Source organism: Echiichthys vipera, assembly GCF_963691815.1.
Source record: "Echiichthys vipera genome assembly, chromosome: 8".
Lineage (NCBI taxonomy): Eukaryota > Metazoa > Chordata > Actinopteri > Perciformes > Trachinidae > Echiichthys > Echiichthys vipera.
Window position 1 is genome coordinate 28,610,605 of NC_139833.1, and position 22,971 is coordinate 28,633,575.

Consider the following 22,971-nt stretch of genomic DNA (forward strand, 5'->3'; position numbering starts at 1 on the left):
ATCCAAATTAGTTTTTGTGATTCATCTCATGGCCAGTATGCTTGGTTCCAGGCTTAAAACTCAATATTTGAGGATTTGCTGAAATGAGTAAATGAATGGGGGGAACCAATTCCGGAACAGGAGTTGTTCGAAAAGTGGGCGGTTACTGCAGAGTTCTTCTCTCTACTCCCTAACCCCATACTTCACTAGTTCAAACCACATCCATCTTTAAACCCAGCCTTTGTTTTGATCTCAACCACAGACCTGACTGTATCTTGAAAAGTTGCGACACTCACAAACCTAAGCCAGGCACTGTTGTTTTTAGCAAATGTAAAATCAAACAAAAGTAAAGTGGACTATCATCAGCTGGTGAGGAAGTGCATGTGGGGTTGACTCAAAATAAACTACACTTCCCACGTTCATCGAAGAAACCTCCAACATGCAATAGTATTGCTCATTTATGTGCTTTAGTTATTTGGTGTCATAAAGACTACACTGTGATCCCAGAGCCGGCATGTGTTCACCAACTATTTGGCTAGTATTGTATTTACACAAATTACATGGGCAAGGATAAGTCTGAGATCTTGTTAAACGACAAGTCTTTCATTATTTTATATTTTATTAACAACTGTAAATCCCATAAAAAGACCAAAACCAAAGATACATTTGTCTCACTAAGTAATACTTTCTGTGTAGCTGCAGTCTGATACCTCTCCACTAAACCTTAATCGAAAAAAAAGTGATAATAAACACATAAGAGAGCCATACAGCTGCATTGAGTGACATATACTTTAATTACCATAAATATAACCAGTGTATTATATTCCTTATAGCTCAACAAGAAAAACACTATAAAACATTCACCAAATGTTGGTGAAAATGGGCATAATTATGGCTGCTGTAAGAAGTTTTTGCCAAGTTGGTTAATTAAAAGATAAGTACAGGTATTACTATTATCACAGTTAGATTATTGTTCAATTATTGACAAACAAACAGACTGCAAATAGCACAGAACAAAGCAGCGCACTTTGTACTACTTTGTACTTGCTGTCCTTACAGGACAATAGCTAGTGTTATGAATAATAGTTTTCCCTGGTTAAGTGTTAAAAGTAGGTAACACTTCATTACTAAGTTTTATTAGAAATATGGTTAAAACCAAAATCCCTGAAATGCTGTATTGTAAATTGTCTTTTTTTTGACAAACATCACATCAGTATGCCACTCGACAGTCTTTGGAGGGCTATTTTCTGTTGCCTCTATGTAGAACAAGTTTAATACAGAAGACAATGAATTACCGAGTGATGGTGGCATGGAATTCACTCCCAGGTTTTTAGATTTTTGAAAGTGATGAAAAGTTTTAACAAGAAGATAAGACTGTACTTTGTCACACAACAAACATTTTAGAGCACTGTAGAACATTTTTGCCTTAAAGATCCTGAAAAGAGAAATTTCTTTATTTAGTAGAAAAAATGTTTTCCTATCAGCTTTTGATGAGATACATCGTAGAGCAACCATATGTATTAAACATGTTTTGAGTTCATATTGACTTTTTTGTTGTTTGTTTGTTTTTTGTCTTGTAAGAATGTAAATTAGGAAATTGTAGAGACCCCAGGAAGAGTAGTTAGTGTCTAAGACAGAAGCTAATAGTGGTCTTAATAAATAAACAATAAACAATAAACAATGTGATCAATAGTCAGTATAAAAGCATTGATAAGTGCAGCTTTAAATTGTTATTACCAAAACCTGGATAATATGGAGGTTTGAGATTTGTCTCAATTGAGTCCTTCTGACAATGTTCAAAATGATGGACATTATTTTGCTTTTCCTTTGGGACAATTTTACACTTCAAGATCAATTTACTATTCTTTGAGAGTACTGTGAGGTTGTGTCACAGCTTGAGCTTGAGCACTACAAACAGAAATTTTGTGTTACAAACCAGGTGCATGGAGTTTGAAAGATGTGGGCATTAACCATGCAGGGGGGGTATACGTTTTGGATCCAGGGTTTTTGAAGTAGCCTCAGCTTTATTTTTTTTTTTTTTTTATTGGTGCTATATGATATTACAAAAATACATAGGACAGTTGGTTTGTATCAAATTGGGAGTTTGAGTTTGGCTCATACACTGTTTGTAAGAAATGGACGCAGCTACTGTGATATCACACATTGATTTGTGGACCACTGTTTTGGAGCCTCATTTCACATTTTTGTCATCTTGTCCATCTTTTGAAAATGGACATGACTATATTTGAGCACGAGTCAGTTGGGGTTGCTAGAACCGCTGGCGCTTTTCACGGCAGTGAAACAATGCTGGTTGGAAATCTGCAGTTTGCCGCAAGTTACTAGCTAATGCTAGCACTAGCTAACTAACATTCACTTAATTAGCAAGGTGCAACCGAACGCTAAACAAGATGTTTTTATGCGGCCACAATGTTCCAATTAACACTTTCTACAGGATTCTTTCCTACTGCATGTTTAAATATAAGACTTTATCCTGCACATTTTCAAACAAACTAATGCCAGTTCACTGTTAGGAACATAAGTGATTGATTAAATCATGAGTTCACAAAAGGTTTTATCAATACCGTTCATAGCACTGAAAAGATCCCCCTTTGTGCAGAGTTTGTTGTGAGCAATGGCCACCATAGTTAAACAGAGAAATACATTTTCTTATAATACTCTTATTAGGACATGATTTACAGTTTTAGACATTTTAGACAACTATTTATGTAGATATTATATGGTAGTGACTGTGTGATATTCACTGTTGGAAATACAGAGAGAGACAGCAAGTGAGACAGCAATTGAGACGGACCGACAGATGGAGAGATGAGAAGTGTAGGATGATGCATGAAGCTGACTCATCAGCCCTGTAGCGATTATCCCTCTCAATTTGTGTGTGTATTTGTCTATATATATGTCTATCTGCTGCCTTACTACTGACGGGGACATGCACAGCAATCATTAGAGCCAGATGAAAGCATTATGGAGGAAGTAAAAGCATGAACAGACTTGTAGCATGGCCGTCATAGCAGAAGGGACCTTGTATGCATTTTTGCATGATTATTCATGCAGTCCTTTTCACACTTCATCTACTGTGGGGTTATTGGATTTGATATATTTATGGAAATAGAAACATTCATTATAAACCAGAAAAAAATATTGCTTAGACTAGGGATTTACCCATTGTCACATTTTGGACCGATCTGGTCGATAGCCGATACTGATACATGTTTTGTTGTTTTTTTTCGATATTTATACCCCTTTTGTTATACGGAAACAAAGAAATCATCTTTATTCTAAAAAATAAGTGAAAGGAATCCCCGATGTTGACTCGTCTTTGGTTCCGATGTAGGTCACATTTCCTCTTGGTTTCTGCCTTTTCCTCGGTCGACTTATGTTTTCTTCCAACCTTCTCTGTCAGGGCTAGCTGAGGCTGCTCGCTTGTATTGTTTTTTTCCTACTCCATGATAACAGAAGATCTGGTAGCTGAGCTGCTAAGCTAATCACTAGCTGCTCAGAGTTTACAGAGAGGGAGGGAGAGTGTGGTGGGACGAGGCGGGATGACAAGGAGCAGGGGAGAAGAGGGTACGAACCAATGGGAACCTACCGTGACGGATGGATAGCATTGGTCAATTTCTATGCAGGCCTCTGACTGATAGGCTGAATGGATTTTTTTGGTTCTTTTTGCTCTTCATATTTTGTAGATCAGACTGCAGGACCATAATCGCCATATAAACAATGTTTATAATAATTACCAATATTCCAAATGGTAGATCATAGCTTTAATTAAAACAGCTAGGCACTGTAGTTTTTTAAATAAATTATTTGTTCCTGGGAACTATAAACAGCTGCGGACTAACACACATTTTGCTCCAGTGTGGATTTATAAAACCAGGAAGGTGTATTTAGGGCAGGACATGTGTGACTTTATGTCACTCAGTAGATAAAAATAAGCTCCTTATGCATGCAAAAATTCAAGCAGCTCAGATTTGTTTGATGGCATATGACCATCAATCTTCCTCTTGATCACATTCCAGAGGTTTTCAATGGGGTTCAGGTCTGGAGATTGGGTAGGCCATGACAGGGTTGACTTAACTGTGTGGTATGGAGCATTACCCCCCTGGTAAAACAATCCTCGGAGTTGGGGGAACATTGTCAGGGCAGAAGGAAGTAAGTTTTCTTTCTGGATAACCTTGTACATGGCTTGATTCATGCATCCTTCGCAAAGACCAATCTGCCCGATTCAAGCCTTGCTGAAGCACCCCCAGATCACCACAGAACCTCCAAATTCCAGTGAGTGCGAGGCACTGTAGGCCTTTCCTGGTCTCCACCTAACAATTAGATGACCAGGTGTTGGGCCAAGCTGAAAATTGGACTCATCAGAGAAGACGACCCTAATCAAGTCCTCCATGGTCGAATCCTTATTTCTTCATGCAAAACTTTTCTTTTCAACTCTTTTGGCATAGTCAATAGTTGTTTGTTTGTTTTTTGTTTTTTATCCCAATTACTTTTGAGGTACAACTAGCACTTTCTTGCTATCCAGCTGGTCCTATTGCAAGAGACTGTGATGACCACAGCAGTGTTTTTTTTTTTTTTTTTTTTACTTTTTAATTTTGGTATAATTCTCGTATCTGGTTCAGTTGATGACCTAATCAGTACCTTATTAAGTATAATTATCTGTGCATGTGTACGAATTCAGACACTGGAATGAAATGGCTGTCATACATGTAGAGTTGCTGATTTCAGTAAATCTTTCAGTGGTCGTTTAATTTTTTCCAGAACTGTATTTGTCAATTTCATACAGCTTGTTGCAGCTGCAGCCCCCAACTGGCCAAAAATCAATTAATGTTTTAATTATAACAAAAGCGGCTAATTGCCAAGAATATAATCACCTTTAAACTTGAATGATGCTAGCTAACAACTATGCCACTTAATTATGTATGCAATTAACAAGTTTTTCATCCTTCAGAAAATACAATATATCAACACCATACTGCACTACTACACTACACTAACTGTCTTTTACAGTTGTAAGAAACATTGACTTTGTAAATCAAATTAAACTAACTTGTGTCATCCTAACCAGTGACAGATTGCTCCATGTGTGAGGTGTATTGGTCCTGTAACGTCGTCTAAATTGAGCCGGGGAGGAAAATTCACCTTTCAGCTGTCTCCCCATCTACTGGCAGTAAATGTGAAGGACGGATATGACACTATTAATGAATCACAGGGCTCAATAGATGTTGCTCTGCATCTGCCCTGCTCTGCTGAATCAAGGCTTTTAAAATGGCCAGCCATATTGTCAGTCCCTCTCTGTCCATCACTCTGCATACACCTACTTATCTTATTTCTTGTTAGATATGCTCTGAGGAGAGCTCACATATTTGGGAGTGAATATATTATTATTTTTATATACGTAGGCTTTACTGTCATGGTGATCCTCTTGTCAGGGGAAAGTTCCCATGGACTGAGCTACTGCTGCTATAGAGTTCTTCTTCTCTTCCATGTTAACACTTTAGCATAAACAATATCGTAGTATGGCTAGCATTATTTAAGTTTAAAGTTGTTTTAGTCATGGAGAATATTCCTTTTTTTTGGTCAGTTGGAGGCTGCAGAACAAGCTGAATGAAATGAACATATTATAATCACCAAATATGTTTATAAACACAGAGGTGGGTCTCTGGCCTCTAAACAAATGAAAGTCCAATATTCATTCTTCTTTTAGCTGTTTATTGTTATTATCAATTGTTGTTTTGCCCAATAGCAGAGAAAGCAGGAGGGGGGAAAACATCTGATGTGCTGGATGTCAGGCTTTATACCCGCACTGTACAACCAGTAAGCCAGACTACATTAATTAATTAAAATCATCATACTCTAGTCCATATTGCAGATTCATAAGAAATATTCCCCAAGGAAAAAATACACATTTTCATTCAACATCACATAAACAACAACATGGTATAAAACTGAATCCATGTATCCAGTCTGAACCATTGTTGACATCATTGAGCTGCGAGGGCGAAAGACTTTAAAGCTGCTGATAGGCGGTCCTCAAGTCTTCGACAACTGCAATCATGATAGTTCGCTTGAGGCCCTTTGTGGACTGGATGAACTGTGGATTTGGACCGCCCTCAGCATTCACACATTTTCCAGGACGGAAAATCTGCTAGCCCGCGAGTCTGCAAGAGCGGTGAAGTCCGGACATTTAGATTCAGCCTAAGCGTCAGTCATCTACATATTTTGTTGTTTTACATACTTACTTATCTTTGCACCACTCTATTGACCACAAGACCAGTGTTTCCTTCAGCCCTGTCTGTCTGTCGCTTGTCTGTCTGTCTGATTCCGATCCATGGGGCTGAAAGTCTGGTTGGCACTGCAATCCCTTCTTCCCTTTTGGTTCCACCCTGTCTCTCTGCTGTGGAATATTCTACTCTCCCTCTGCCTGTGCAGGTATTAATGACTGACTGCAAAAAGGAACAAAGCAGTAGCCAGTGTGACTCATAATGTGAAGTACTTATCTAAGTACATTTCATTAGGATGGAAAATGGCAGCCTCCAATTCTGCAGATAAAAATGATCTCCCTATGTATGCAATAAGTCTGCTACTTACTAAATCGGCATATGTCTGAATACAAGAAATAAATAAATTTAGACAGGCAAAGCACCCCACAAAACCCCATAAAGTGGTATTCAATAATGACCGTAGGGTTTGTTGCTAAGATGATTTTCTTTAGACATGTGGCAATATTAAAACCGGTTGATTAACACTGAACACAAGTAATATCTCATTCCATTTGCACACTACTCAGAGAAATGCATGAATACCAGTGAAAAATAGTATGCAACTGTGCGGCTGTGATTTGCAGCAAAGCCCACAAGCAGTAGCACAGGATTTACTCAAGCACACTTGTTTGTCATTTTTCACCCATCTGTTATCATTACTTAAGTAAAAGGCTGTCAGGACACACTATACCTGCGCTCTACCTGCCAGTCTGTCCCCTGCAAATCACCACCATCTGACCTCCTGTTCCTCCTCTCCTCAATGCTCCTCAGACCTGATCCAGGCCACTCAGGAGACCAATGTGAACGTCCCCCAGATGGCTGACACACTGATGGAGAGGGCCGGCAACGCTAGCTGGGTGGTGGTTTTCAAAGCCCTGATCACCACACACCACCTGATGGTGCATGGAAATGAGGTGAGGTTATAACATACTGTTTAGACACTACACCACATGTCTAGTAAAATGTAGTTAGGTTGAGTAAGTTTTTATTAGTATGCCATGTGACATCTAGAATATTCCTGTTTGATAGGATGTCTGCAACCATAAAGAAAGCTTCATAGCTTTAATGATGAATGGTATGGAATAGATGTTATCACACAGCATTGTGTAAGGTGATCCAGCTGTAAATCTCCACTTAATCAACATTTTTGTATCAATGATGGGTCATAAGACTCCATATAATATAAAAGGTGTCACATTCAGAGGATTAGCATCCAGCTCTGTAGTTATTTATGTTTTAGCATAATTTTGGTTTTATGGACCACAACTTTACCATATTGTGTAATTTCCAGACAAAGCTGGTAGTGCTTTTATAGTTTAAAAGTTGATACTTGCCTGGCAGCAAACTATAGATGTGGAACATTTAGCAGCTAAGGATGCAGAAAAACGTCCTAAGGAGTTGGAAAACCAAAACAGAGCTAAAATGTAAATGAATACAGGACTTAGATTCACCAGGTGGACAGAAACACGACTCGAATTAATGATAATGTTTGACCATGTCTGCTGAAAGTGTTAATAGGCATCTCTTTGTTAACAATATATAACTATATTATATAAAGTGGCAGTATGTCAGTGTTGTTTACAGCTTGTTTAAAGCTATTTTAGGGTAAGGGAAAACAGGATTTCATAAGTAACTGTGATAAATTCACCCCAAGGTCTTCTCTGCACAATACTCTTTAATCTTTACTTTTTCTTCAAAAGTGTATATTTTGACCTCAACAGCAGTTATGGAATTACCAAAGCAACTGGCCATTGACCCAATTCATGTTCTGACAGCTAAAGAAAGGAAACTGTCTGAGGGATAATTGAGAGAGCTAAACAAGATGCTTCTTTACAGCCCATCAAAGAACCCAGTCTGCCACTGAATTGTAGATGACACAAAAGAGAGAGACATTGATACATCATTGTCAGAGAAAGATAATTCTAAAATATTAGGAGAAAGAATATACTGTAGTTGATTGAGACTGAGAAGACAGAGAGAGACACTGAGAGATAAAGCCACCAACTTACTTATTCATTTACCTTCAATACTTTCCCTATTCAAAATAATTTAGTTGGGCTTTGCCTCCCAGGCATGCACTGGGTGTAAAGCAGAAGAGATTTAGTGGTATGAAGATAATAGCACTGACCTCCTAGTCGATACAGCGCGTGTCAGGGAGAAAGGGTAAATTATTGTCTCATCGTGTGTGACTGATTTTTTGCATGTTTGTGCTATTATCTGCATGATATGGACAAAAAAAGCTCAAAGGGACAGTGTCATAAATGTGTGTAAGACATGCCATGATTAATAGGCAATATATGAGTGTGTGCCTTCTGTCTCCTGAGATCTGTTTGTATTGTACCAGGGCTGTTTTAGTGTCCCTGACAATGATAGAGTGAGAGCTGGCTGGAGAGAGAGAATGAAAGTGAAAATTAAACGGCAGGATTGGAGGTAATGTGTTGCTCACCATTTCTCCAGTGAGGATTTTTTCATTCTTAACCTCCACTCATTAGTGAGCTCTGTTTTGTGTAAAATGGAACCACTGAATAAGCATCAGCAGTCTGGTTGTGTGAGTGTGTGTGTGTGTGTGTGTGTGTGTGTGTGTGTGTGTGTGTGTGTGTGTGTGTGTGTACTTGTCCAGCTATCTTTGTGAAGACCGATTTTTAGAATTTGAGTGAGTACATTTTGGAAAGTGAGGACATTTTGGCCAGGCCTGTTTGGGGCTTAAGACTTGGTTTTTAAGGTCTTGGTCTAGGTTAGGGATAGGGCAAGAGTTGGGGTTAGGCATTTAGTTGGGATGGTTAAGGTTAGGGTAATTGTGTGTGTATGTCATTGTGTGTGTGTGCGTGTGTGTGTGTGTGTGTGTGTGTGTGTTGGCACATTTTATGCAGGGCTGCAGAAAGAGCCTATACGTCTTTATTATGTTATATTCCCTATTCCACCATCCTTTCTTATATTTTAGATGGAGTCTTATGTTTGAAAAGCATGAGAATGTAACAAACCATGACTACTGGGATATAATATGTTAATTCATGAGATGTAATGTATGGTTATTTCTTAATTGATGAAAATATATTTGGTAACATTTTCAAGACCACATCTATAGTGCATTCATAGTGAATTAAAATGCTTCATGACCATGCTCATATAGAATACTTCCTGATGCACCATATTGTCACGTGGGTTGACAGGGAATTCACAGAGGATTGGACCCAAATGTAGACACGGAACTCAAGAGTCAGTTTCAACAGATTTAATAAAATTACTTTAACAAAAAAGGTGCACAGAGAACAAAGGCAAACACGAAGAAAACTGATACAAACTTGACACGATGTCAAGAATTGGCGACGGAGAATACACGGAGGAGGGGACCCAAGTGCAGACACGGAACTCAAGAGTCAGTTGTAATAAACTTACTTTAACAAAAAGGTGCACAGAGAACAAAGGCAAACACGAAGAAAACTGATACAAACTTGACACGGGGCATGAACACAAGAGGCCAGGGACACAGGGAGACATCTGGGTGGATAGAGCGTGTGGAATAATGATCCGGCCCCGAATGAGGCTTAGGACCGGCTTAATATACAGTGTTGCAGGTGATCAATGCAAACGAGAATCACCTGCCAGGAAAACCAACTGAACCAGGGTAACAAAGGGTAGCACATACAGAAAAACAATGACAGAGGGAGACAAAAACAACAAAAAAGGAGAGTAGGACTGTCCTGATCCAATCATGACACACGAGGCATGAACAAAAGAGGCCAGGTACACAGGGAGACATCTGGGTGGATAGAGTGTGTGTGGAATAATGATCCGGCACCGAATGAGGCTCAGGACCGGCTTAATATACAGAGTGGCAGGTGATCAATGCCACAGCCCCAGCCGGCACACAGAAGGACTGGTTTGAGGTGTCGACCGGGCCGCCGACTGGAAGAGGTGTAGACATATCAACAGTCGTGAAACATTAAGGCCTGATGATGATGTATAAGTTCAAATGTCTCATGGATGTTCTTGACTAGTTATAAACTTAAAGGTGACTGATGGATCATCAAAGTTACAATTGTTTGTGTTAAGTAAAGTGAAGTATGTTGCGTTTTTTGGTGAAAGAAAATGTATTTTCATGTATTCACAATAATCTATGCTGCAATCATCAAGTGCTTATTATGTAAGATGTAAAAATGTTAATAAACTAAAATAGGTGAGTATAGGTAGTCGTAGTAATAATAAAAGTCTGATTCTGATTCTGATTTTGATAATATATAATAAGCCCCATCAGTCAACCTTTAATTTATAACTAATCAAGTGTCCAGAAGACACATGCACTTATAATTCATTTTAGTTCACATCTAAACTGGAGAAGAAAATTATAAAACAAATACTTGATTTAATCTGAAATATTGTTATTTTTTACTGTTCAGAATTTGATAAAATATCTGTTGTGGCTACACCCTTGCTGCCCTAGCATGTTTTTTTTTTAAATAACCAAGGCATTTCAACAAAAACCCTTTTTATGTATTTTAGAATAAATCCAGTAGTGATCATTTTGATCTCCATTGTATAATGTTTTATGACTGGATTATCATCATCATTATCTATTGAATTATATGCTCATGAAGCATTATGAATGGATTAGAATCTACTATGAATGCACTATAGATGTGGTCTTCATAGAATGTGTAACCTATATGTTTAGTTAAGTTAAGGAGACAGCGTTTTAGTGAGGCACTAATGTCTTGAATCTTGAATGTCTTGAATCAAAATTAGAGGCATTTCATTATTTGTTATTTAGTGTCAGGCAGAGAACTAAACTTTGTTTGTCCTCCCCTGCAGAAATTTGTGCAGTTCCTGGCATCTAGAAACACCTTGTTCAACCTCAGTAACTTCCTGGATAAAACTGGCTCCCACGGTGGGTGATGTTTCTTTCCCTCCTATCTTTGACATAACCAGCCTACATAATTTTAAACCCAAATTCATCCCTTTGGTCTGACCAATTTATCAACCCCTTGATTTGTCTGCTCCACTCTTGCTCTCCCTCTGACACTTACACTGAAGACATTCAATGCATGTTTTTAAGCAGCGACAGTAAGTGCAACAGCAGAATAAGCTTGAATATTACAACCAACCTAATCATTCCTCTATCCAGGGGAGGGGAATGTGGGAGGGGGGGGGGGGTTCGTCTCTGCTTCCAAGTATTAGGAAGCAGTTGCGGCTGCTGGTCTTTCAAGGAGGGGAAGCTAATTTTTCCGGCCTACATCATAAATGTGTTTGTTTATTTATTTGTAAATAATACCCTTTGTTATTTTTCAAGAAAATGATCTGTGACCTTTTCGTAGGTAAGTAGGCGTCTTTTCCAGGGACTTCACAAGTGTCAGTCACAATTACCAGCAGAGCTAGGCTGCTTAAACAAAGACAAAGTCGCTGGGGATTGGTAAAGTCTTTGGATCAGTTCAGAACAACGCAATGAAAAACTTGGAAAAGGAAGCATGTTTCCATTTAAAGAGGATGTCACGTCTGGCGAGCAGGGTGGTAAAGGCCACAACACGTTACGTAGTAATGGGCAGATTTTTAGAAGGAGGGAGCCCAAAAAGAGCAGTCAGGGGATTGGGTTCCACATTTGTGCTAAGAGCCTGTTTGAGGATTTGAAATATATCGGATCAAAATTCAACAAGCTTCAGGCACGTCCAGAACAGGTGTGCATAATCGACTGGGGACTGCTTACAGCGGTTACAAGCATCACTGTGACTAGGGTATATCCTAGCCAGTTTAGCGTTGTTGAAATGGGCTCTATGAAGCACCCTCTACTGTAATAGGCCGTGCCTGGCACAAATCAAAGATGAGTGGATCAGTTTTAGAATGTCCCTTCACTGGACATCATTGATGTCTACCCCCAAATCCTTTTCACATGCATTTTTAGGTGATACAGAGGGGACCGGGCTAAGAAGAGCAATCTTATTATAAATGACAGATGTGAGTTGTTTTGTGTTGTATGTTGAGAGCCAGGAATTGGTCCATTTCAGCTTCAGTGGGGCGGTTCGGAAATGTGGGAATTGCTTTTGCAAAAAATGTCTCATTTAAAGGTCTTTAAAAAAGTGGCTATTAGGCAGGCTGTATGTCTTACTTAAATGCATACAGGTCATTAAGCGTTTTGAGGCCCTCATCTGACCATTATGCACAATGCGGGGTCGTTGCAGGAAAGGAGAAACGCATAGTTATTCAAAACTGGGGCAAGGATTGGAGCCCTTTGCAAGCCACACGGCTTCCTAAACTGGATCCAAATTTTAATGGTATTGACGACAACCGGATTGGGTGAGACCTTGTGGGCAGTTATGGGGAGCTGTGAGCAAATCGTAGAATGCAAAGAGCAGGAAGAAGATGTTATCTCAGTGTGAGCCCAGGGCAGGCAGACGTCTGTAACTCCACCGCAGAGCCAATATAAAAGTGTATTAATGTTGCAGGCCCAGAAGTAGTGGCGGTGATTAGGGAGTGTTAGTCCCCCTTCAGGTTTAGGGAGTTGAAGAATATGTTTTTTGATATGGCTGGTTTATTCTGCTAAATAAAGGCGTTAAGTTGTTGCTAATAGCATCGAGTATGCCTTAAAGAACTCGACTGTAAAACCTTTGGACCACGGGGATTTACTGCATAGACTTGATCGCTTCATGCACCTCCAACAGAGAGATGGGTCTACCGAGTTCCCTAGCAGTATTCATATCAATCTGAGGGTACGTTAAACGGTCTAAGGGATTAGGGATTTAATTACAGTAATTGGGCTGCAATCAGAAGTATATAGTCTGTAAAAATCAGAAACATACTTTTTAATGTGTGGTGTGGCGGCCGTCCAGTAGTTGAATTTTAGAGATCAGTCTGGAAGTACTAGCTGGGCGGGCCTGCTGTGCCAAGGAGTCACCCTGCTCAAAAACGCTTTGTTTGGATTGTCGCAGCTGTCTATCCACTATGGGTGTCATTAAGAGGCCGTGTTCCGAATGTCTATCGGGTGATATTCGCATGCAATTACACAGTCAAGGAGGTTGTTTTCAAGTAAGAAGAAATCAATTCGAGAGAATGTGTAGTGTACGTGATAAAAAGGAGAAAGCTTTACCATGGGGATTTCTAAACCTCCAAGGATCCGAAATTTCCAACTGTGATGTAAATGTTTTTACTTTTGCTGATTTGGATAGTTTAACCTGTGTAGGAGAAGGTCTGTCAAGAGTCACATCCTGCACCAGGTTGAAGTCCCCACCTATGATAATTCAATGACTATCAGCGTTTGGGATTTTGGCAAATAGCCTTGTAAAAGACTGTTCATTGTCCCAGGTGGGCGCATAAACAGAAACTAAGACCAGTGGTGTGTTCTGAAGTGAGTGTGCCCAAAACAATGAAACTGCTATCAGTATCTAGGATTACATTTGCCGGCTCAAACAGGACCGTTTTATGAATGATGATGGCTGCCCTCATTACTCTATCCGTAAATTTCGAGTGGAATAAGTGGCTCACCCACGCCCTCTGAATACGTGGGGTGTCAGCTAATTTGAGATGTGTTTCCTGCAGAGAGATCACATCCCCCTTAAGGTGCTGTAACTGTGGGTAAAACAGAACAAAAAATGAAAAAAAGAAAAGAAAAGAAACAGGACAATAGATTGTGACTAATCTGAGGGCTAAAGAAAAACAGAAAACATGTGAGCTCTTCAGCATGCAACAGCTAAACTGAGCTTCCAGGGCCTCCTCCCTCTAACAAACAGCATCTGTCCCCTTAAGTCACACGATAATAATAATAATAATCATAATAATAATAATAATTAATAATAATAATAATAATTAAATAATTATATATTGATGATTCAGAACGTTAACAGCCATGTAAAATAAATCAAATCAGCCAGCAGAGGGCACCAAGATGCCCCAGGGTAGGCAGGCCATGAAGGCATCTCTCCACATCAGACAAGATAAACAGAATGCCTGCCGATATGAAGCCCCACCGTCCACCATGGGCCAGAGTGCATACACTGCGCTGGTGTAGGTAGGGTTGCCAACTCCCTGAAAAAAAAATAAGGGACACCTTATTGGCAGGGCTGGCTGGCCCAGCTGCCTTCATTTTTCCTGGCGTAGTGAATCTTTTTAGGCCTGTTTTGTATATGTGAAGCGATTTTTTTTAAACTATTTGACTCAAACCTGAATTGAATTAGATGCATATTTGAGTGATATAAACACATAGAAAATAAATAATTATAAGCATTTCTTTATACAAAATAACAAAAATTAACTGAATAAAATAAATATCTTTCCTGCTTACCTTAAAACTGTATAAATTGTTATTAAAAAACAACACAAAGCAGAACATAGTACACCATTAACGCAAAAAGAAAAGTGCAAGTGCATTCTGGCAGTGATTCCAGGAAGCCTTCGCCAAAAACCTCCATGAGCAGCTCCGCGAAGAAGGCTGTAGGTTGCGGCTCCTCCACGGCTTCAGGTAGTCCAATCACACAGAGATTATGGCGCCGGGTGCGGGACTCCAGGTCGCTGACTTTGGCCAGCAACTTAGCGTTGCTTTCTGTTAGTGTGGCACAGGGTGCCTTCAGTGTTAGCAGGCGCTTGTCTTGTAGATTTGCATTTATCTCGAGGGAGCCTATCTTCTGAGCGTGGTTAGACACTGTGGCGTGGACGTGGTCCAGCTTTGCTTCGAGGGATGAAATGGAGGCTTTGAGATCGACGGAGAGGGCTTTGAACTTGGCGGAGAGGGCTGTACAGTTCTCTACCCAGAGGTTAGTAATAGCTGCCATGCTAATCTCGCAGCCTGCCTCATCTGCAGTGCTAGCCTTTGCCCCCTGGTCTTTTACAGTCCGTCTGCTTGCATATGTCGACATATCTCTGTGGTGTATCCGTCAAACGTGAGGAATATTACGATTACTATAAATGTGAACTTCAAAAGTTGCGGGAGCAAGACTCGACCCGTGTCTACTCCATCTCAGTCAAACAGGAAGTAGAGTTTAGAAATTTAAAGACCAGATAATCATGATTATATTTACATTCAGTATTGATATAAGCATGATCATACACTGCTATGAAACGTAAAGAACATTAAGAAAATAAAACTCATTAGTAAAGTACTCCTTATTCTTATAGAATAGTTTGACTTTTGGGGAAAACAACGCTTATAAGTTTCTTGCTGAGAGTTAGATGAGACGATACCACTAACTACCAGAACCTCTAAATCAGTCATCAGTCAATTAGATATTTTTGCCTGTCAACAGAGCCTTGCTTGCTGTTGCTACCTTCTTTCAGTTAATCTAACCATCTCCTGCTCTAGCTTCATAGTTATCATACAGACACAAGAGTTAAATAAAGATATTAAATATGAAGCTACAATTAAGCTAAGCGATAAGCATGAGAACTGCAAGCAGGGGGAAACAGTTAGCCTGATTCTGTTACTTGTTTTTAAACGTTGATTTTATAGCTGGTTGGTTTTATCTAGCAATTTCCTCTTGCCTAGTCTTTACGCTAAGCTAATCGGATCCATAGGCTACTTAGTGTACAGACAAGTGAGTAGTATCCGTCTTCTCATGTAACTCTCAGCATAAATAAGCAATTTCCCAAAATGTTGAACTTTTCTTTTAAACTGAGATTAAGCTACAATTTGTTTTACAGGTGTAGAGTGCAAAGGCTCTCACATTTGCATTTAAAAAATTTAGAAACTTTGCAACACCTTTTTTGGTAAGCCTACTAATACTAGCCCTGAGTTAACACTGGAGAGTGTGCATGTGTTTACGTATGATTGTGTCTTCCTCAGGCTACGACATGTCCACGTTCATCAGACGCTACAGCCGATATCTCAACGAAAAGGCCTTCGCCTACAGACAGATGGCTTTTGACTTTATCCGAGTGAAGAAAGGGTAACTTTTCTCATTCCTCATGATATCTCCCTGCATGACTATTTAAGCATTATTATAGATTTTTACTGTTTTAGTTTATCCAGGACCCCTATCTTACTGTACTCTCTGTGCCCTTCATATACATCCATATAACACATATCCCACTGGGGTCCAATTGTGTGAGTGTGGGATAGACACCAGCCTGGCATTGGGCCAAGTACATGGCTTGGATGTGACCAAAGATGCATACTGAGTGGGCTTTTACTCATATTCAGGGTGGACAGCAGTGGCACTAAAACATATAAATGCAGACTACAGAATAGAGATCACGTTGGTGGATTCTATATATGTATGGTAGGTACAGACAGGTGTTCTATGTGTTGATGGACAGTACAGTATAGTATGTCTTTCTGTCTGAGAGTTACTGCTTGATTTTCACATTTTCTATTTATTTCTGTTTCCCTCTGTCTCAGAGCTGAGGGAGTGATGAGGAATATGACAGTAGAGAAGCTGTTGAAAGGAATGCCAACTCTGCAGAGCCAGATCGACGCACTGCTGGATTTCGAAGTGAGTGATACTCGCTATTAGGGAACAAAGTCGCTTTACAAGGTTACTAAATTTGCACATGAACACAGTGAAGAAAAAAACTGGATTTAACAAAGCTTAGTGCTATAGCAGCATCTATGAAGATATCAGTTACAGCCCCTGTCACATGTAGGGCCATTCTCAGAGGGTTGAATTTGATTATGTCTTCTATAGTTGAAACAAAATATGTAAAACAATGGCGTAGATTTGAAAACTCTCAATTTGCTATACCTTTAAAAGAAGGGCTAAAAAAATTGAGTTGAGACTAGGGAGATTAATTGTTCTTATACCTCACATTATATGTATACAGTATACATTACATCAGTATTAACCTATAACATTATATGCCTTGGGTGAAACTGTATTTTTTTTTAAATTTTTACTTTGTGTAAGTTTGTCATTTAAAAACAATTTTCTGTTCTATCTGTTCACCTTAAAAATCCTAACCACACTGTATCTCCTGGTTTTTATTTCTGTCCTTAGGTGCATGCACCAGAACTGAACAATGGGGTGATAAATGCCTGCTTTCTCCTACTCTTTAAAGATCTGATCAAGTTATATGCTTGCTACAATGATGGCATCATTAACCTGCTAGGTAAAGAATCCCACCTTTCACTTTATCACTGGATCCTTTAGATAATCAATGAACAAAAGTTAAGTACCCTTCAACAAATGCTTTGAACAAAAAACAAAACCATTACTGTGTTCTTCTTTCAATACTTTTCATTTTTCCAACCCTGTCAGTTGCACTCGGCTCTTGGCCATTTATTCATACAGCACTGACACAAGAAACCATTAAAACTGGTCACAAATACAGCTTTTTTTCTAAAACAGCTGAGCATTATACTTTTTAGCAATTGGGGAATATTTTTTATCTGCAGATCTGTTGCTCCAGTGAGTATTTACAGCAGCAAAACACTGTATGTGGGATCAAGTCAAAATTAAAATAAACTACAGTGCCTAGGTTCATGATAATGAAGGAACATGTCACCCCAGTGCAACAGTATGATAGATGTGAACCTGTATGGCGCTGAGGTGTAAGATTTATCAGGCTTTGGCTAAACAGGCAATACGTGTTAGTAGGATCCATTTATTGTTGGTTTTTGGTCTTTTCATGGGATTTGTTGACAAAAATAACAACATAGAACATCAGCAGACTTATTCTTTAACTTACTGTTATGCAGAAAAGTTTTTCCAGATGAAAAGAAGCCAGTGTAAAGACGGGCTGGAGATCTACAAAAGATTCCTGACAAGAATGACACGGGTTTCAGAGTTCTTCAAAATTGCTGAGGTAGCCTGCTGAGCACATATTATCACTGAACAGCAGTTAAATATTGTACTGCTGGAATTATAATGTCCCTGTCTTCTTTAACAGCAAGTGGGAATAGACAAAAATGACATACCTGAACTCACTCAGGTAAGATCGATTACTTTTCCTTACCTTTATTTGTTTTCACTGAATTGTTATTACTGGTCCTAGCTTTTTTTGGGCTACATACTAACAGAGCATGTCAGTGTTATTTTTTTCTAACTGTATTGCATGTTGAATGAATGTCTAAAGTTACAACCATTTTTTTCTCCTGGAGTATTCATCATTATTGCTCCTCTTTGAAGCAGACATTCACAGACAGCCACTTTATGTTGTAACAGAAGGCATATCCAACTTCTATTATCCATGCAACCAATGAGCTTTGGTTGTTTGGGGATTGACGGCCCCTGTGCCCTCCTTCTCTTTTCACTTCTAGATAGGCAGATTGATCATTCAGGCTGAGAGTGTGAGTAGTGAGCACAGAGCTACCTTTGATAGAAAACAGCTCAGGAAACATTTGAGCTCTCTTTGAGTGCACTGAATTGAAGCACACTGCATCGTGAGTGCACACCCAGCAAACAGGCAGGAACACTGATGAAATTTGATGATGTGACTGGAAGAGTCGATTGGCTAGGCTGTGATATGCTGAGCAATGCTGCTGAGCACTGCTGCTGACAAGGCGGCTGTTTCTGCAGCTAAAACTCTTGAGCTAAATATAGTCTTGGTTCAACAACTGTATGAAGGCACAGCAGATCATTATCCTTAAATTGTGACTTGCATGAAAAGCCTGTAATGCTGTCAGATTAAACTCAGGTTAATAGGTCACAGAGGGCTAATTTAAAACAGATTCCCACCATACCGAATCGAACATAATGTAATGTATGATACTTGAATAGTAGAATATTTAAAGTCAAAGTCAATATTTAAGTCAAAGCTAACTGTCTGTTTTATGTTAGTAGACTGGATTTGTATTCAAAATATAGGTTTGGTTTAACATTTTGGGAAATATACGTATTTGTTTTTTTGCCCAGAGTTATCTGAGAAGATTGATACCATTCTCATCTGCAGGCCTACGCTAAATATGGAGGGGGTCATCCCTATGTTACCCGGGTCCTATGTTCCCCACTCTGGGAACAGCTGACCTTTTTTCCCCAAAAGGGTCCTATGTTCCCCCGGTCACATAGGCCTCTGCCTCCGCCGATTTAATTCAGCATTTTGGTAGGGGTGGAGGTAATGGTTAGTTTTAGGGTGAGGAGCAGGGTTAAAGAGTAGTGTTAGGGTCTACATAGCCAATGTAGACCCCCGCTTTTCCCTGGTCACAAACAAAGCAGGGAACATAGGACCCGGGGAACATATGGAGCTAGCGCCAGAGGGCAGTTAACTTAGCTTACCGTAAACACTGGAAACAGGGAAACAGCATAGTTAAAGCTGTTACATTTTGATTGTTAAATGTGAAAACAACCATTTGTTGCTTTATGGGGAGTAATGTGCTGGAATACTGAAGGTAAGCTAATCACCTGCTAGCAGTAGCTTCATCTCATTATGTAACTCACAGCCAAAATATCTGATGAGCACAATATTTCCCAAAATGTCAAAGTGTTGCTTTATAGAGTTGTTTAGGTCTTAAATTTTACTTAAGTGGTATATCAATTTTTCATCAAGCTATCATGTGTTCTTTTGCATCTGTCCCTCCTTCAACAAAGTTGTTAAAAGCACAGGTTACAAACAACAGGTACTACGACCCCCACAGATGTCATTTACTTGTTGCATTCCGTTGTAAGTTTCAGTGCACCGAATGATTGCAGTAGTTGAAAAGGATTCTTGCATTTTAATATGGCTTGATGTACTGCCTGTGCCTAGAAATTTTGTAATTGCTGTCTCTTTAGTGAAGGACTTCTTTCATGGTTGAATTTTGATCTTCTAAATTGATTTTTGCAAGAAGCTGAGCTCTGTTTTTGGTGTTTGGGGTTAACAGAAGTGTGATAAATTGTAGAAATGTCTCTGTGCTAGCCTTAAAATTCAAGGTCAGTGACCATATTTGAATGATGCCACCATTTTTCTGACCAGCCAATGTGCACCAGTGTTTCAAGTAATCCTTGACATAAATTAGCAGTGTAGCATCATTAATCTCCACAAAAATGAGATACTGTATGGGTGATAAAGTTTGATTAATGTGCCCAGGAGAGCAAACTATATCAATCTCCCAGCTCCTTCAAACTATAGTGCATTTATCCACTCATATCCCTTCCAGGAAAGAAGTGTAAGCACATATTATTCTGTGCAAACAGGACAGAATAATATTACCACCTGACAGACTTTGTAGAATTATGTCATACTTTCATGCTATTTTTATTAAGAGCAGTGCGTAGATGTAGGAATCACTTTGCACATTATGGCAGTGCGTCATATCAGATTATATTCAAAAGTTATGCCTGACGGCCTGTTGCTGTCACAGGGAGATGGTTCAGTAACTGTCATATTGGCAACTAGCCTACAGATGTGAACTTCTCAGTTCCAATAATAGAGCTGTTACTGTACAGTGTCCTTTGTTGGCAGAACAGCTTTGCACTTGGTGATGAGGACAGACACTTTAAAGTCTCTGGATGATAAATGGTCTACCCATCCTTCTCAGTGCCAAGACAAAAAAACGATAAGCCTCTCAGCCTTGTTGGTCTCTCAAAGTTTTAGGGGTTATACTGTAGATGAGACAGCTTTAAATGGAGGGATCTAGGAAATGGAGCTGTGAATTAAGGAAAGTGAATTAGTGACTTATTTTATTGACTGTATTAGCTTTGGCCTTTCTTAATAAGCCTACTGGATATGAAACCAGTCTGGTTCAGCCTGGTTGAGCCTGGAGCTTTCTATTGTGGCTGGACCATTGTTCTGTTAACATTTATCTGTTTTCTTCTACAGTATGTTGCGGTTTTATTAAAAACATTTTCAGGATGTTATTCAACACCAGATTACTATGTGGTCATGGAAAGTTGTGTAACGGGTAAAGTGAGGACCCAATAGCAGCAAATAATCAGGCAGGTTCAGGTGGTAATGAACCTTTATTCCACAAAGAGGGACAGGCGAAAGGAGAGTTGAGGCAAGGCAGGGAGTAGAGGAGCCGTTGCAGGGACCAAACAGCTCAGAAGAGAGGCAGACTGAAACCAGGAAGGACTGGACGAAGGTCGAGGTCGGGGACAAAAGGTGGAGGTATTTTCCAGGAAGACGATAGGACAGGATGGTCGGGGGCAAGCAGGGCAGAAACCGTGTAGGCAGCCCGGAAAATCGCTGGAGAGTCTTGCAAGAGAGCTGAGCTCCTCTCCATCACTGAACCGCACTTCCTGACCAGCTTGTCCAGTTCTTCTCTCTAGCTGTCACGCAGTTGCCCCAGCAAACAGCAGCAAAAAAATACAGCGCTTGCCACAACAGATTGATAGAATAGGTACAGCTTTTCATTGCAGACTTCAAAGGATTTTAACTTCCTGAGGAAGTAAAGTCTGCTCTGTCCTTTCTTGTATGCTGCATTTGAATGCACCAGATGTGGTCCAGATGAACCCCCAGATATTTATAACTCTGGACCACCTCAATGACAGGTAGCATGTACACTAAAAATAGTAATAAATAAATGTGTCTAGCCCTGAACCCAGTGACAGAGATGAATGAATCGCAGAATAAAGTGAAGCGCTCTATGAGTCAGTGCTGTCAAGTCGATGCTGATTAGATTATCCTGATAAGCTGCACAAGGAGGTTGGTTATCAGTGTACCAGGAGGAGAACACATGATCTGATAGCAACAATCAGGATATTGGGTCCCCGCTGGTTATGCCACCTATGGTATTAGTCAGGAAAAATAAGGATACCTACTTCAGCGGGGTGACATCTATCACCATCGAGGATGACGGGTCATTCTTCCAATAATTGTTTTAAGGAGATGTCCCATTGTGATATTATGCATATGAATGCAGAATCTGTATGTAATGGGACATGATTTTGGTATCGGAATCATTCTGGTTTCTGAGTAGATTTGACTGATCCTGTTTGAGCGGGCTTTGGGGGCACACCGGTCTGTGTCGGGAGCAAAACATGTGAAATACAATCTTCGGCTGAAATACAATCTTTGGTTCTGACACTGCTGTGACATCAACCTGAGCAGGCATCTCATGAAAAGTCTGTTGATATCCAAACTCTTAAAAACTTGTGTTGAAAGAGGAGGTTTCTCATGTGTCTTCTCATCTCATGTGATGACTAGGAATAACCCAGCTCTTGAGCGTTTGTATTTGACTGTGTGGTCCACTGTGTTCTATTGTGAAATATAATCAGTATCGGCAGCTCTCCCCGACCATACCCAACTTTAATAATGTGTTGACAACAGCAGAAGTCACAGATGTATCAACCTCTCTTTATTATTCTACAGGCCCCAGAAAGTCTTCTGGAGTCCCTGGAGACCCACCTCAACACGCTCGAGGGGAAGAAGCCGTAAGTAGTTCAATAAATATGAGCAAACTGTTGCCTTTTTTAATGGTTTACCAGCTGTAAACACAGATGAAGCTTCAAAAATCCTGTAATTATCCAGTTTAATGTAGTGATTTGGGCTCAGGATAGCCTGGCAGTCCTTGGGTTTGTTTGGTGCTGTTACAGTTATTTTCTTCTGTGTAGCCTGTTTGATCTCTGATCAGTGTTACATCAGTGACAACTCTATTTACATTATTTCCCTACTATTCCCTGATGCTTCTCTTACATGTCATTTCCTCTGTCTTTACTCAACTCAGAGAGGATAAGTAAGTATTTTCTGTCAGCAAGAAAATTACGTAAAGGAGCATTAACGCAAATCGAATTTCTTAATTTGGCCACTAGATGAAGCCAGTGGCGGAGCATATCATATATAAACAAGTGGCCGTCTCTCCTACTCCATACATGGATATGCATCAGACTTTTTCCCAAACTTTTGGCGTTAAAATCATTTTGCTTTAACGTGTTAATAAAGC

The 22,971-nt window shown here is 39.7% G+C and overlaps 1 protein-coding gene across 1 annotated transcript in view; it reads left to right on the plus strand.

Annotated features, from left to right (window-relative positions):
* Positions 1-22,466, plus strand: part of snap91a (synaptosome associated protein 91a) — a gene marked incomplete at both ends in the record, with an annotated part of 137,927 nt that extends 115,461 nt beyond the window's left edge. Inside the window, 8 exons of the mRNA XM_083919100.1 lie at positions 7,032-7,174; positions 11,070-11,145; positions 16,021-16,123; positions 16,576-16,669; positions 17,171-17,282; positions 17,872-17,978; positions 18,063-18,104; positions 22,401-22,466. Of these exons, the coding sequence (XP_083775226.1) occupies positions 7,032-7,174; positions 11,070-11,145; positions 16,021-16,123; positions 16,576-16,669; positions 17,171-17,282; positions 17,872-17,978; positions 18,063-18,104; positions 22,401-22,466 (743 nt within the window). The remainder of the gene's footprint in view (positions 1-7,031; positions 7,175-11,069; positions 11,146-16,020; positions 16,124-16,575; positions 16,670-17,170; positions 17,283-17,871; positions 17,979-18,062; positions 18,105-22,400) is intronic.
* Between the last annotated feature and the right edge of the window lie 505 nt (positions 22,467-22,971).